Genomic DNA, 12192 nt, shown 5'->3' on the forward strand with positions numbered 1-12192 from the left:
CGTGTCTTAAATGTTTCTAGTGAGGTAGCAGTTCTAATATCTATTGGTAGGGCATTCCAAAGCTCTGGAGCACGAATAGAAAATGCTCTAGAGTCTGCAGGGTCTAGAGTCTAGACCAGGGGTGGGCAAACTTTTTGACTTGCGGGCCGAATTGGGTTCTAAATTTTGACCGGGGGTCGAACCAGGAGCAGTTGGATGTAGTGTTTGTGTGAAGTAATATAAACGACCTGTAAAGGTCATTGCATAAAAGATTTGGGCCTTTAGTAGGTAGTAACGCATGGATATTCAAAAAAAGTTTTTGGAAAACAAATGCATTTATTAACAACATTAAAAAAAAAACATCCCTAAAAAACTGCTATCAGTGATTCTCATAAAATATGACACTGTTATTATGAATAACAGTCTCCATCACTTCAGTGCCTGCAGGTCAGATTAATGAAAGATGTATGTTTATCTTATGAGATCACATCAAACGGCAAACATTCTGACCAAATATATAATCTTGAAGAATCGGTGAAAGCATACATCCAAATAAAGTAATCAAAACGGCAACACGGTGAGGGGTATCTCAAAATCAGAGCAGAGTTTTAACTCACAAACACCTGGTAACAGAGGTGAGGAAACGGGAAACACTTCCTTAAAGTAAACCTTAAGAACTTTACAGGTTAAGATTAGTCACAAACAGGTGGTGCATCAATCTCCTTGAGCATCCTGCATTGTTTGAAAATGAGAATGGTCGCTAGTTTCAATCACTGGTATTTGTACAGCTCATATTCAAAATGCATTTTTTTACAACAAACTTGAAAGCCTCCCCTTCATTTTCAGTGGGAACAGTGTTGTTGGTCTCCCTTTTTTTGCTAGTGTGTCATAGTCTGGAGTAAAATTTGTTGTGGCAATTCTTAGGAGAGATCCGAGGTGTTGGTCCGTTTACCTATATCTGTGACGGGTTGATGTTGATGTTCATGTGGCTGAACGTCACGTCGCGTACGTCGAGCCAAATTGGCCACTCTTTTTAAACACTCGGCACTCAGTGTCCACCTTGCTTTTCCTTGGGCGACTCATTTTAATGGAAGGATTCCAGGGCAGGGGAAGGTTTGTGCGTGCGTGGCTTTAGCGTAAAACTGTATCGGAAAGCTCGGCGCGCAAATTACAAGAATGCTGTCGTCACAGCCCACGCTCTAAATTCGGCCCTGAGACAAATAGAGCGCGAGTGCGCCATTTCCGTACTACTGAGTACGTACACGCACTTGTGAGTGTGCACCGAGCTTTCTGACACGGCTTCCGGTAGTAAATGCGCAGGCGAGTGGTTCCCCATCTACTGGGGAAACGCAGTCATTGCAGGCAAAATGACCGAAAAAAAAAAAAAAAGTTTAATAATACAATTTATTTAGGGTTGGCGGGCCGGATTAAACGGTCCCGTGGGCCGGATGTGGGCCGCGGGCCGTAGTTTGCCCATACCTGAATCTAGACCCTGCAGACATTTTCTTGGCCCTCGGTGTCACTAAGACTAGCGTTTTGCGAACGAAGGTTACGAGACGGAACATAAGGAACAACTAGGTCGACGAGATATGAAGGCGCTAAGCCATACAGTGATTTATAGGTTAATAGAAGAACCTTGAAGTCACATCTTAAATGGACCGGGAGCCAATGTAAGTTGGCTAATATTGGGGTAATGTGATCAAGTTTTCTTGTCCGTGAGAGCAGCCTCGCAGCAGCATTTTGTACTAACTGTAGACTTTCGATGCTGGACTTGGGAAGACCAGAGAATAATGCATTATAGTAGTCCAGGCGCAACGTAAGATAAAGGATCTAACACACAAACTGAAAAAAAGTATGAGAACCAATCATCTAGGAAAATCAGATTGGAGCGCTCCTTCAGAAATTAGGGTTTTGTCCAGTCGCATTGATAAACACAAATATACAAATGATGGCACAGACAAAAAGATTGTTCAATAATAGAAAAGTAGCCATTTTAATTTGAATTAGAGAAGAAATTGCATGCTTTGGTCCGGACGAGACCTGCCGATCAAACGCCAGCAATACGCCTGTCACCCCATCAACAGTTTAAAAAAAAAAAAAAAAAAAAAAAAAAAAAAAACATCCATTAACCCATGATGCTCATCACCAGGATGAGCAAATGTGCTTGGCAGTCAGCTGGCTCCGCCTCCTCTTTGGCAAACACCAGCAGCAAAAACAAAAATTACATTATGTGTATATAAATATTTCTAAGTGAAAGTAAAACTAATTAATATCGATCAAAGAAACAACAAAAATCAAATATACCACCCAAAAATAAAAACAAGTCTTTGGCCAATTTTACTTCAGAGGATGTCGGTCGCCGCTCATCTCAGGTCAAAGGTCGGAGTGGGTACCCCGTGACTCCGACCTGTGGAGAATGCGAGCGTCATAGAGCGTGTTATCGTCGTCGTCACTCGCCGCTGTCAGCGCCAACGTGTCCTCCGAGTGGGCCAGCAGGCCGTAAGTCTTCCTCGAGGGCGCCTTCTTCACACTACTCCAAAAAACACAGTGCAGAAAATGCGCGCATGCGTAGAAATTTAGTAATTCAGCACAGCAAATATTCGCCGAGTTTTCGGCGTTGCGGGTCGTCAACGGTGACGTCACGATGCTCACCGCACGGCCCTGACAAGGAAGTAAAGCATGCCCAAGGCGGTGATGGCGACGAGCACATACAAGGCCCGCTGAACCATCGACGAATCCGCGTTGAAGCCGCTTAGCGTATGGCCTTCTCTTCCCGCATTTCCTGCTGCGCTGCTGCTGCTGTTGCTCGAACTCGCCTCAGTAGGTCTGCTCACTTCATCGGTTTGCGGCGCCGCCAGAACGACAAATGTCCGTCGGCAGACTGGAAGAAGACACAGCACCAGGGGAAGAAATAGCGCCGAGCGCGTCGGCGCCGCCATTGAAACGAAAGTAAATTTGAGCCCTTCGCTGAAACAACTCGACTCGGCAGTCTGCGTTGTTGTCAATGTACACACCGACCAGGAAGTGAAGTGACACTGCGTATGACGACATCATGTCCTCACGTCGACTGCACTTGAACGGCGCGGCCCCTGGTGGCCATGTCCAGCAGCACAGCGACTTTTCATAATATGTTAGAATAGGCCCCTTTGGCACTTGTGATTAGCATGGTAGCTTGAGCTATGCCGTCATATCGCTGTAACCTATCTCGCTTTCCCGTCTCTATGACACTCTTTACACATATGTAGAAGTTGATCTTAGTTAAGACTACAAGGTCACACAGGCCAGGCAGTCGCCCCCTTGCTGGAGGGCGGCCCAGAGTAGTATAATAATTGAAGAACCTTGGAGGTTTTTCCGCAATCTAGCAGGGAAGGCTCCACAGCTGTGTATCAATCTTTCTGGCATACATTATAAAAGGTTAAACTGAGAAGGCTGCCGCCGGGTAATTACTGTTAGCATAGCATTAAAGATAAAGAACTGGGACAGTTTCTAACAGAACGTTCATCCAATGGATAGTCATTTACTGAACAGAATAAGAGCAGTTGAATTAAGATGTGTCTGTAACGAAATTACATCGTGAAGATGTGGGCGCGCACGCAGCTTTAAGTGACAGCTCGAGCGCCCAATGGCGAGGCTCAGATTGGTCCTAGTCCTGTCAGGGGCGTGCCCAGTAGATTACAGCCGCCGCAGATCACATCACAACACGTCACAAGCCATCAGAACCATTTGGACCATCGATTCTTGTTGCGATCCCCTTCTAAAACTGGGACCCGGTCGGACTCGTTTCTGGGGCTGCGACGGTCACGATCATGGTTCGAACGGAACCAGCGTTCGAGCATTTATAAACCCGATGGAGACCGAGCAGGTTTCGGATTCAGGTGTCGGACTGGAGTAAAAAAAAAAAAAAAAAAAAACACGAAGGAGGAGGGGGAAAAGGTCGTGTCTGTTGTACGTTTTGGGTCTTAAACGGAGCAGGAGGCGGAATTAAAGACCCACTATTGACTCCCTCTAATCCGGTTCTGAGCCATTTGGATTTGTGAGGGCGCGCGTGATCGGAGCCAGACGCAGCGTCAAGATGCCGACGTCCCGGCCCGGTTCAGAAGCAGTGCCAGCGGACTTCTGGGTGGACGGCTCGCGCAGGGACGGGACGGTGGAGGAGTTCTACATACTCGGCTCCGAATTGGGCAGGTCAGTCCGGACGGACGCACGCGCACGACACCAATGAAGCGTTGTTTCGAATGGGGGGGGGGGGGGGGGGGGGGTTCGGGTTCACAGGGCAAATTTGCGACAAGAGCAAGACAACCACAACCCAACACCTAATCACAAGACATTCAGCGATCACACAAACGTCCAAATTCACAACCACAGCCCCAACTCGTCACACAAGCGCATGGAGCTCTGCTTTCCGCTGAAAATGTCAATGACTAAATACGTTTTGTCGTGATTATTTTTATTGTTACAAACGGGGTCTGGTCACGTGATCATGATTTTTGGCAGTTAAAGTTGAGCTCAACAATCCTGAAGGAAGAACAAATTGACGCTGCATTGCTGTCACGGCAACAGCTAGGTGTCCTCCTGGATGAAGGAGCAGAGCATAATGGCTAATCATGGAGTTGAGTTTGTGTTTTTTTGCACTGAAGTGTGACATCACCCAGTGGCACACGCACAAATGTGTTCGTGCGCCGTCGTGAGGCCTGTTAGCAGGTGTGCTGTTGCCATGGAGAACAGGCAGGCCTGTATGGACATGATCGTCTTCTACCATCTGGCGCACACACTTACATACAAAACACACATGACACAAAAAGTGCACCCACACACGCCCAGGCACTTGCAGGATGTGTTGCGTTGTGTTTTCAGAGGCGCCACATCTGTGGTGTATCGCTGCGAAGAGAAAGAGACGAAGAAGTCGTATGCCATCAAAGTACTCAAGAAGACGGTCAGTGGTCTCACGACGACGACGTTGTCACCTCAGTTTACCAACGGGCCCAGTCCGCCGGCTAACTTGCGCAACTTTGCTCGTTTTCCTGAGCCGCAGATCGACAAGAAGATCGTCCGTACGGAGATCGGTGTCCTGCTGCGTCTTTCGCACCCCAACATCGTAAGTGTGGCGTCGCTTCCCGCCACCGCATCACGGGTCCGGCCGATGACTATGCTCTTTTGTCTATTTGCTCTTTGCTCCTCAGATCCAGCTGAAGGAGATCTTCGAGACGGACACGGACATCGCTCTGATTCTGGAGCTGGTGACGGGAGGCGAGCTTTTTGACAGGTGTCCTTCTAGCTGACATTTGCCGTGATGCGTCACTCCAGGTGTCCCCGACGAGCGTCGCGACACGTTACGTGGCAGATCGTGACGCGCAGCGTAATTGGTCACACGTGGCGTGACGTTTCACCTGCCCACACGTGACTTTTGCCTTTCAGGATTGTGGAGCGCGGCTACTACAGCGAGCGAGACGCCGCCCACGTCATCAAACAGATCCTGGAGGCCGTGGCGGTAGGCTGTTTGCGTTGCATTTTCTGTCTTAAAGTATCAAAGTAAAATATATCAAGTCTTAAGATATCAAAGTCCAATACTTACAATGGAGGAGCTTATGAAAAAAAACATACAAACATATCAGCAATACATCTGAAAACAAACAGAATCCAAAGAATTAACATTGACATGGTTTCTGAGTTGTCCGCTGACGCAAACATAAGGAGGAAGAAAGCTTCAACTTGTCTGTTTCCACCTCCCAATCTCGATTTCACCATTAACCTAGCTACAGTATCCACGTCCATGATCCAACGTCCATCACCTCTCCCGCACTGAACTCTGCGGATTTAAAAACTCCCGGTGCGTGATTGCAAAACGATTCAGCATCTGCAACTTTGTGGACTCGAGAGGTGACCAGAAAACGGCCTGATTTACACTAGGTTAGGCTAGCCTAGCCGATGGCGCACGAGCCGCCTCCATCGGCCGGCCGTTGTCTTTCATCTGTCGCTTTAGCGCTGTTAGCGTTTAGCTTCCAGCTTGCATGCTGTCGTGCCATCGCATAGCGTCTTCTTATGTAACATCCAGCTGCTCTACAGATTAACACGATCACATGGGATTGAAAGTGCACGCGTGCACGTGGGCCATAGATGACCTCGATCCCGCGTGTTGCGATGAGTGCGAGTCGACGTCCTTCCCCGGTCGGGCGCCTTGTTAGCATTGGCGTCGCGTCGCCAACTGTCTTGCCAATACAAATGTTTCGAATAAATTTTCAAAGATGAAAACAAAGACAATCTTAATTAGTGTGAAGGCGAAGGCCTTCAGACTTATGTTATTCTACACCAGGGGTGTCAAACTAATTTTTGTCGCGGGCCAATTCATAGTCATAGTTTCCTTCGGAGGGCCATTACGACCGTCAACAAACTGATTAATAACTAAGTTTGAAACCGGAGACTAGTAAAAACTGCTCAAATATTTTTAAAAGATCAATGGTAACAAAAATTATTAGCTATATCGGTATTTTTCAAAAGTGAAGACAATTTGTAACTATTGACTGATAAAGTTGATCCAAAATTTGTCTTCGGGGACCACATTCCATACGTATTTGCGCAGAATTTTTTTCACTTCTAATTTCTACATTTTTCATCCGATTCAACAGATTCCAACTTTGAAATGTTCATCTTTTGCCTACCTATTCCAAAACTTCCCACTTACCAAAAAGTCATCATTTTAAATTTTGAAATTCACACAAAATTTCGTTTTTCACTTCTAATTTCTAAATTTTTCAACCGATTCAACCCATTCCAACCTTAAACTGTTCGTCTTTTGCCTACCTATACCAGAACTTTCCACTCGCCAAAAATTCCACACATTCAATTTTGAAATTCACACCAAATTTTCCAAAATTGAATTTTTCCCTTCTAATTTCTACCTATTCCACAACTTCCTACTTACCGCGTCAAATTTAACAAAATTTCATTTTTCCCCATCTAATTTCTAAATTTTTTGACCAATTCAACCCGTTCCAACTTTCAACTGTGCATCTTATGCTTACCTATTCCACAACTTCCGACTTATGAAAAATGTTCAACTTTAAAATTCACCCTAAATTTAAAAAAAAAATGTTTTTCCCTTCTTATTCCTACATTATTTGACCAATTCAACCCGTTCCAACTTGAATCAGAATCGCCTTCATTGTCGCTGTACACAGTACATCAGAATTTGAGACATCATTAAAGTTAAAGTTAAAGTCCCAATGATCATCGTCACACACACATCTGGGTGTGGTGAAATTTGTCCTCTGCATTTAACCCATCCCCATGTGATTTTAATCCATCCCCTGGGGGAGAGGGGAGCAGTGAGCAGCAGCGGTGCCGCGCTCGGGAATCATTTGGTGATCTAACCCCCCAATTCCAACCCTTAATGCTGAGTGCCAAGCAGGGAGGCAACGGGTCCCATTTTTATAGTCTTTGGTATGACCCGGCCGGGGTTTGAACCCACAACCTTCCAGTCTCAGGGCGAACACTCTACTACTAGGCCACTGAGCTGGTTAATTATCATCCTGTAGCATTCTCCGAATATTTATTCAGCTTCTTCGCCTTCACACGCAATTTCTCCAGAAATTGCTAATTCTAGTTGGATGTATCCTTGCTTTTTTCAATGTAAAAAGTATTTTGTGAATGAAACACTTGTTTTTGTTAGATTTTTTTCTTTGTCTTCAATGTTGTTGTCATGCCTTTTTTATCGTGAATAATAACTGGTGTTTCCGTCTGTCAGTACCTGCATGAGAATGGCGTGGTGCATCGTGACCTCAAACCGGAGAACTTGCTCTATGCCGACCTCTCGCTCCACGCGCCGCTCAAGATCGGTGAGTGCCGCCTTTGGCGTTACCGTGATGAGCGCACACTCTGCATCAACCATGTGTGCGTGCTGCCATTATCTTTCAGCGGACTTTGGTCTTTCCAAAATAATCGATGAGAGGGTGACCATGAAGACTGTGTGCGGCACGCCCGGATACTGTGGTGACTGTGCCTCCGCAACGTGCCTCCTCACCTTCAGACGGACGAGGGGAAGACCATGCGGTGCCGTGTCGTGGCCGCCTCACCCTTTTCTCGCTTTGTTTGTCTTTTGAGCTCCTGAGATTCTTCGAGGAAACGCTTACGGACCAGAAGTGGACATGTGGTCAGTAGGCGTCATTCTCTACATCCTGTGAGTTACGCACATGCGCTGCGCCAGGCACGAGTGGCGACAGGGCGCTGACCTGTGTGGGGACGGTCGCAGGCTGTGCGGGTTCGAGCCCTTCTTCGACGCACGAGGGGACCAGTACATGTACACGCGCATTCTCAACTGCGACTACGAGTTTGTCTCCCCTTGGTGGGACGACGTCTCGCTCAACGCCAAGGACCTGGTGGGTGGCCGCCGCCGATCCGACCGTCTCTCAGTTTATCTGGTCGTCCGTTTGCTAAGAGTAAAGCTAATGTCACGCGCAGGTGAGCAAGCTGATTGTGTTGGACCCGGGCAAGCGCCTGAGCGTGCACCAGGCCCTGCAGCACCCGTGGGTACTGGGCAAGGCGGCGCGCTTCTCACACATGGACACGGCGCACAGGAAGCTGCAAGAGTTCAACGCCAGACGCAAGCTGAAGGTGAGCCGGTCCAAAACGCAGCGAGTCGCATCAGAGTACGTCATATGACATCGTTGCCTGTAGCCCGACCAGTCGGTGTCATGAGACACTGTCGCGCCGCTCAAGCGACCGTCTCATACATCACGTTACGTGGTGAGTCTTTCCACGGCCCAGTCACCCGTGGCCTCACGTGACATCCTGCGACTCCCGTGTGTCAAGCGACGGTTGCGTGACCGTAATGCGCCGACATGCTACAGCACTGGTGTCAAACTCAAGGCCCGGGGGCCAGATATGGCCCACAGCATCATTTTCTGTGGCCCACGAAAACAAATTGTGCATTAAATTTGTCATACTAAAATTGCAAATTTTCTTAACTATTAAAAATCATCTTTTTAAAATATTTGAAAAGATTCTACTAGTCTGATTTGAAAAAAAAATATTTGGCAGTTTGTTTTGTAGCTTATACTGTATATAATATAAGGCGTTCATTTATTTGGGTTGACAGTCATAATGGCCCTTCGAGGGAAACTACAGTGGGGGAAATAAGTATTTGACCCCTTGCTGACATTGCAGGTTTGCCCACTTGCAAAGAATGCAACGATCTATAATTTTAATCATATGTACATTCTAACAGTGAAAGACGGAATCCCAAAGAAAATTCCAGAAAATCACATCATATGAATTTATAAAAATTGATAACCGTCTGATGAGGAAAAACAAGTATTTGAACCCCAGGACAAACAGCATGTTAATATTTTGTAGAAAAGCCATTATTGGCCAGCACAGATGTCAAACAGTTTTTTTAGTTGGTGACAAGCTTTGTGCACATTTCGGCAGGGATGTTGGCCCACTCCTTCCCTGCAGACAGCCTCCAAATCATTCAGGTTCCGAGGTTGTCGCCTGGCAACTCGAATTTTAAGCTCCCTCCAAAGATTTTCAATTGGATTCAGGTCTGGAGACTGGCTAGGCCACTCCGGAACCTTGATGTGCTTCTTCTTCAGCCACTCTTTTGTTGCTTTGGCGGTGTGCTTAGGATCGTTGTCGTGCTGAAACACCCATCCTCGACCCATCTTCAGCTCTCTCACTGAGGGAAGGAGATGTTGGTCCAGAATTCTACGATACATGGCCCCGTCCATCCTCCCCTCAATACGATGGAGTTGTCCCGTCCCCTTGGCTGAAAAGCACCCCCAAATGTTGCCACCACCATGCTTGACGGTGGGGATGGTGTTCTTTGGGTTCTTTGGGTTTGCCCTCCAAACACGACGAGTTGAGTTGAGGCCAAAAAGTTCTATTTTGGTCTCATCCGACCACATCACCTTATTCCAGGCCTCTTCTGAGTCGTCCAGGTGCTGAATGGCGAACTTCATGCAGGCCTGTACATGTTTCTTCTTGAGCAGGGGGACCTTGCGTGCGTGGCAGGATTTCAATCCATGACGGCGTAGTGTGTTACCAACCGTTTCTTTTGTAACTGTGGTCCCAGCTGCCTTCAGTTGATTCATCAGTTCCCCCCTTGTGGTTTTGGGATGATTCCTCACCATTCGCATGATCAGGGAGACCCCACGAGGTGAGATCTTGTGTGGAGGCCCAGACCGAGGGAGGTTGGCGGTGGTGTGGTGCTTCTTCCATTTCCTGATAACTGCACCGACAGTTGATCTTTTCTCTCCATGTTGCTTTCCGATTCTCTTGTAGCCCATCCCAGCCTTGTGCAGAGCAACAATCTTGTCCCTGATGTCCGTAGAAAGCTCTTTGGTCTTGCCCATGGTGGTGATGTTGGATGCTGGTTGGTTGGGTATTGACAGGTGTCTTTTTTACAGGTAAGGAGGTGAGGCAGGTCTATTTGATGTAGATAATTTGTTGGGATTGGGGCTGTCTTAAGGAAAGACTAACTGGCTTGTAGGAGCCAGAATACTTGCTGTTTGTCCAGGGGTTCAAATACTTGTTTTTTCTCATCAGACAGTTATCAATTTTTATAAATTCATATGATGTGAATTTCTGGAATTTTCTTTGGGATTCTGTCCCTCACTGTTAGAATGTACATATGATTAAAATAGTAGATCGATGCATTCTTTGTAAGTGGGCAAACCTGCAAAATCAGCAAGGGGTCAAATACTTATTTCCCCCACTGTATGACTAGAATGCGGCCCGCGACAAAAATGAGTTTGACACCCCTGTGCTACAGCATATGGCGTAATGCGCCCGTCATGTGACTGTAACGCGGCAGGCGGCCATGAAGGCGGTGGTGGCGACCGGTCGGATGCACGAGTCATCTCGCCGCCGCACCGACAGCTGCGAGATTCCCGCCACACAGAGCAATGTGGGGCAGGACCCGCCCCACGAGTCGGCCGCCCCCGACCCCGAAGAGGCCACGCTCTTGGAGAAACAAAGGGAACAAAGTAGCCCCGTCCTTTCTCGCAAGCAGGACGCCGCGCCCGCCCCGACTAGGCCGCCGCTCCGGGCCGAGGCCCAGCGGCAGGCCAGATCGGCAGTGGCCCCGCCCAGGCCGTCCAAGAAGAGCTACTCGGCAGGCCAAACAGCCACCGGGAATCGGGCCGAGCCCCCTGGCCCCGACAGCCTCAGCAACGGCTTAACGACAGGGGTGGCGCCCGCTGCAAAGACCGACCACGGCCAATGAACTCTTTCCAGAGACGCTAACGGTGCGGAATGGTGTTAGCTTGTGAATATTGACAAATAATTCCAAACTGACTTTTACTGACAAGTGCATGAAACCCTGCGGCTCGCATGCCAGCTAATATGCTAAGGTCTGAAATGTGAAGTTGTCAATCTGTTTACACTCTCTGTTTTTCAAGTAAAGCTAAGATGACTTTTTTAATAATTAAGATATTTTATGCTTGAAAGATTCTTGTTCTCATGCGGCAAGGTTGCACGTTTATGCCGACTACCTTTTTTTGCTTGTGTTTGCGCCACCTAGGAAACACCCTCATGTTAGCTTAGCTCGGCATCAACGGCAACAGGAGCATTCCAACCGGAAGGCCACAATTGAGTAATGCTCCGTTTGTGTCGTCACGTTCAAATAAAAGCGAGATGTGCGACTGCATCACTTGGTGATGACTTCCACCTTTGTCATTGATTTAGCTTAACAGTCCATGTATAAGCTAAGCCATGTGAATGGCGGAGATGTTCAGATGACAGCTTCCTGTTTGCTTTTGGGTGGGCGGGGCTTAGAATAATTAGTGTCCTTGTGTTTGTCGTGTTGATGCAGACAGAAAATGACATCATCAGACTTCAGTAAAGTTTTGTCACTCCAAGTGTTAAATTGTCTTTTTATTGCATTTCAAATGTATTTCTGCCGCCAAGCCCTGAAAAGTCTCCAACAGCTTCACATGTTTTTTTTTTTTTGACAAACGCTGGCAAGCCATGCAGCGCTACTAGTCTACAACACACGTGACAGAATCAATAATGACTAACGCTTTCAGCGTAGTGTGCGTATTGGGCGCGCTGCCACTGAGTACATGTATTATGTTTGAGGCAGTAGAACAGAAATCCTGGACGATTTTGAAATCCCCCCGGACATTTTTTTAGGTCTCAAAAGTAGGACATGTACGGGAAAAAGAGGACGTCTGGTCACCCTATTGTAACCAGATTTAGACGCGTCTATAATTGGTCTTT

At 47.3% G+C, this 12192-nt stretch overlaps 2 protein-coding genes across 5 annotated transcripts; one reads left to right on the top strand and one right to left on the bottom strand.

The window, feature by feature from the left end:
• Window positions 1-1945: 1945 nt before the first annotated feature.
• fam174c (family with sequence similarity 174 member C) lies at window positions 1946-3060 on the bottom strand. Its single transcript, XM_049731727.2, has 2 exons — window positions 2632-3060; window positions 1946-2509 (listed from the first exon to the last, which is right to left on the bottom strand). Exons 1-2 carry the CDS (start codon window positions 2916-2918, stop codon window positions 2353-2355), a joined length of 444 nt encoding a protein of 147 aa, XP_049587684.1. The 5' UTR covers window positions 2919-3060; the 3' UTR covers window positions 1946-2352.
• Window positions 3061-3234: 174 nt separating this feature from the next.
• On the top strand, window positions 3235-11831 carry si:ch73-60h1.1 (calcium/calmodulin-dependent protein kinase type IV). Of its 4 annotated transcripts, XM_068652140.1 has the most exons (12): window positions 3235-4164; window positions 4834-4912; window positions 5012-5074; window positions 5160-5242; window positions 5395-5467; window positions 7721-7811; window positions 7891-7965; window positions 8077-8152; window positions 8225-8351; window positions 8434-8586; window positions 10046-10129; window positions 10255-10372. In XM_068652140.1, the coding sequence occupies exons 1-11, from the start codon at window positions 4052-4054 to the stop codon at window positions 10109-10111; spliced, it is 999 nt and encodes a 332-aa protein (XP_068508241.1). In that variant the 5' UTR covers window positions 3235-4051; the 3' UTR covers window positions 10112-10129; window positions 10255-10372. The 4 variants fall into 4 exon arrangements, with proteins under 4 accessions (XP_068508241.1, XP_049586937.1, XP_049586917.1 ...); XM_049730980.2 differs by lacking the exons at window positions 10046-10129; window positions 10255-10372 and adding an exon at window positions 9963-10022; XM_049730960.2 differs by lacking the exons at window positions 10046-10129; window positions 10255-10372 and adding an exon at window positions 10787-11831 and having other exon boundaries at window positions 3267-4164.
• The last annotated feature ends 361 nt before the right edge of the window (window positions 11832-12192 follow it).

This window comes from Syngnathus scovelli, chromosome 10 (assembly GCF_024217435.2).
Source record: "Syngnathus scovelli strain Florida chromosome 10, RoL_Ssco_1.2, whole genome shotgun sequence".
Lineage (NCBI taxonomy): Eukaryota > Metazoa > Chordata > Actinopteri > Syngnathiformes > Syngnathidae > Syngnathus > Syngnathus scovelli.

What these genes read in the sequence shown, in the direction of transcription:
- fam174c (XM_049731727.2), bottom strand. Translation starts at nt 2,918, where the DNA reads ATGGCGGCGCCGACGCGCTCGGCGCTATTTCTTCCCCTGGTGCTGTGT. An exon ending in TTCCTTGTCAGGGCCGTGCG is followed by an intron (nt 2,510 to 2,631) that starts GTGAGCATCGTG and finishes TTTTTGGAGTAG; the next exon opens with TGTGAAGAAGGCGCCCTCGA.
- si:ch73-60h1.1 (XM_049730960.2), top strand. Translation starts at nt 4,052, where the DNA reads ATGCCGACGTCCCGGCCCGGTTCAGAAGCAGTGCCAGCGGACTTCTGG. An exon ending in CTCGGCTCCGAATTGGGCAG is followed by an intron (nt 4,165 to 4,833) that starts GTCAGTCCGGAC and finishes TTGTGTTTTCAG; the next exon opens with AGGCGCCACATCTGTGGTGT. An exon ending in CGGCACGCCCGGATACTGTG is followed by an intron (nt 7,966 to 8,076) that starts GTGACTGTGCCT and finishes TTGTCTTTTGAG; the next exon opens with CTCCTGAGATTCTTCGAGGA.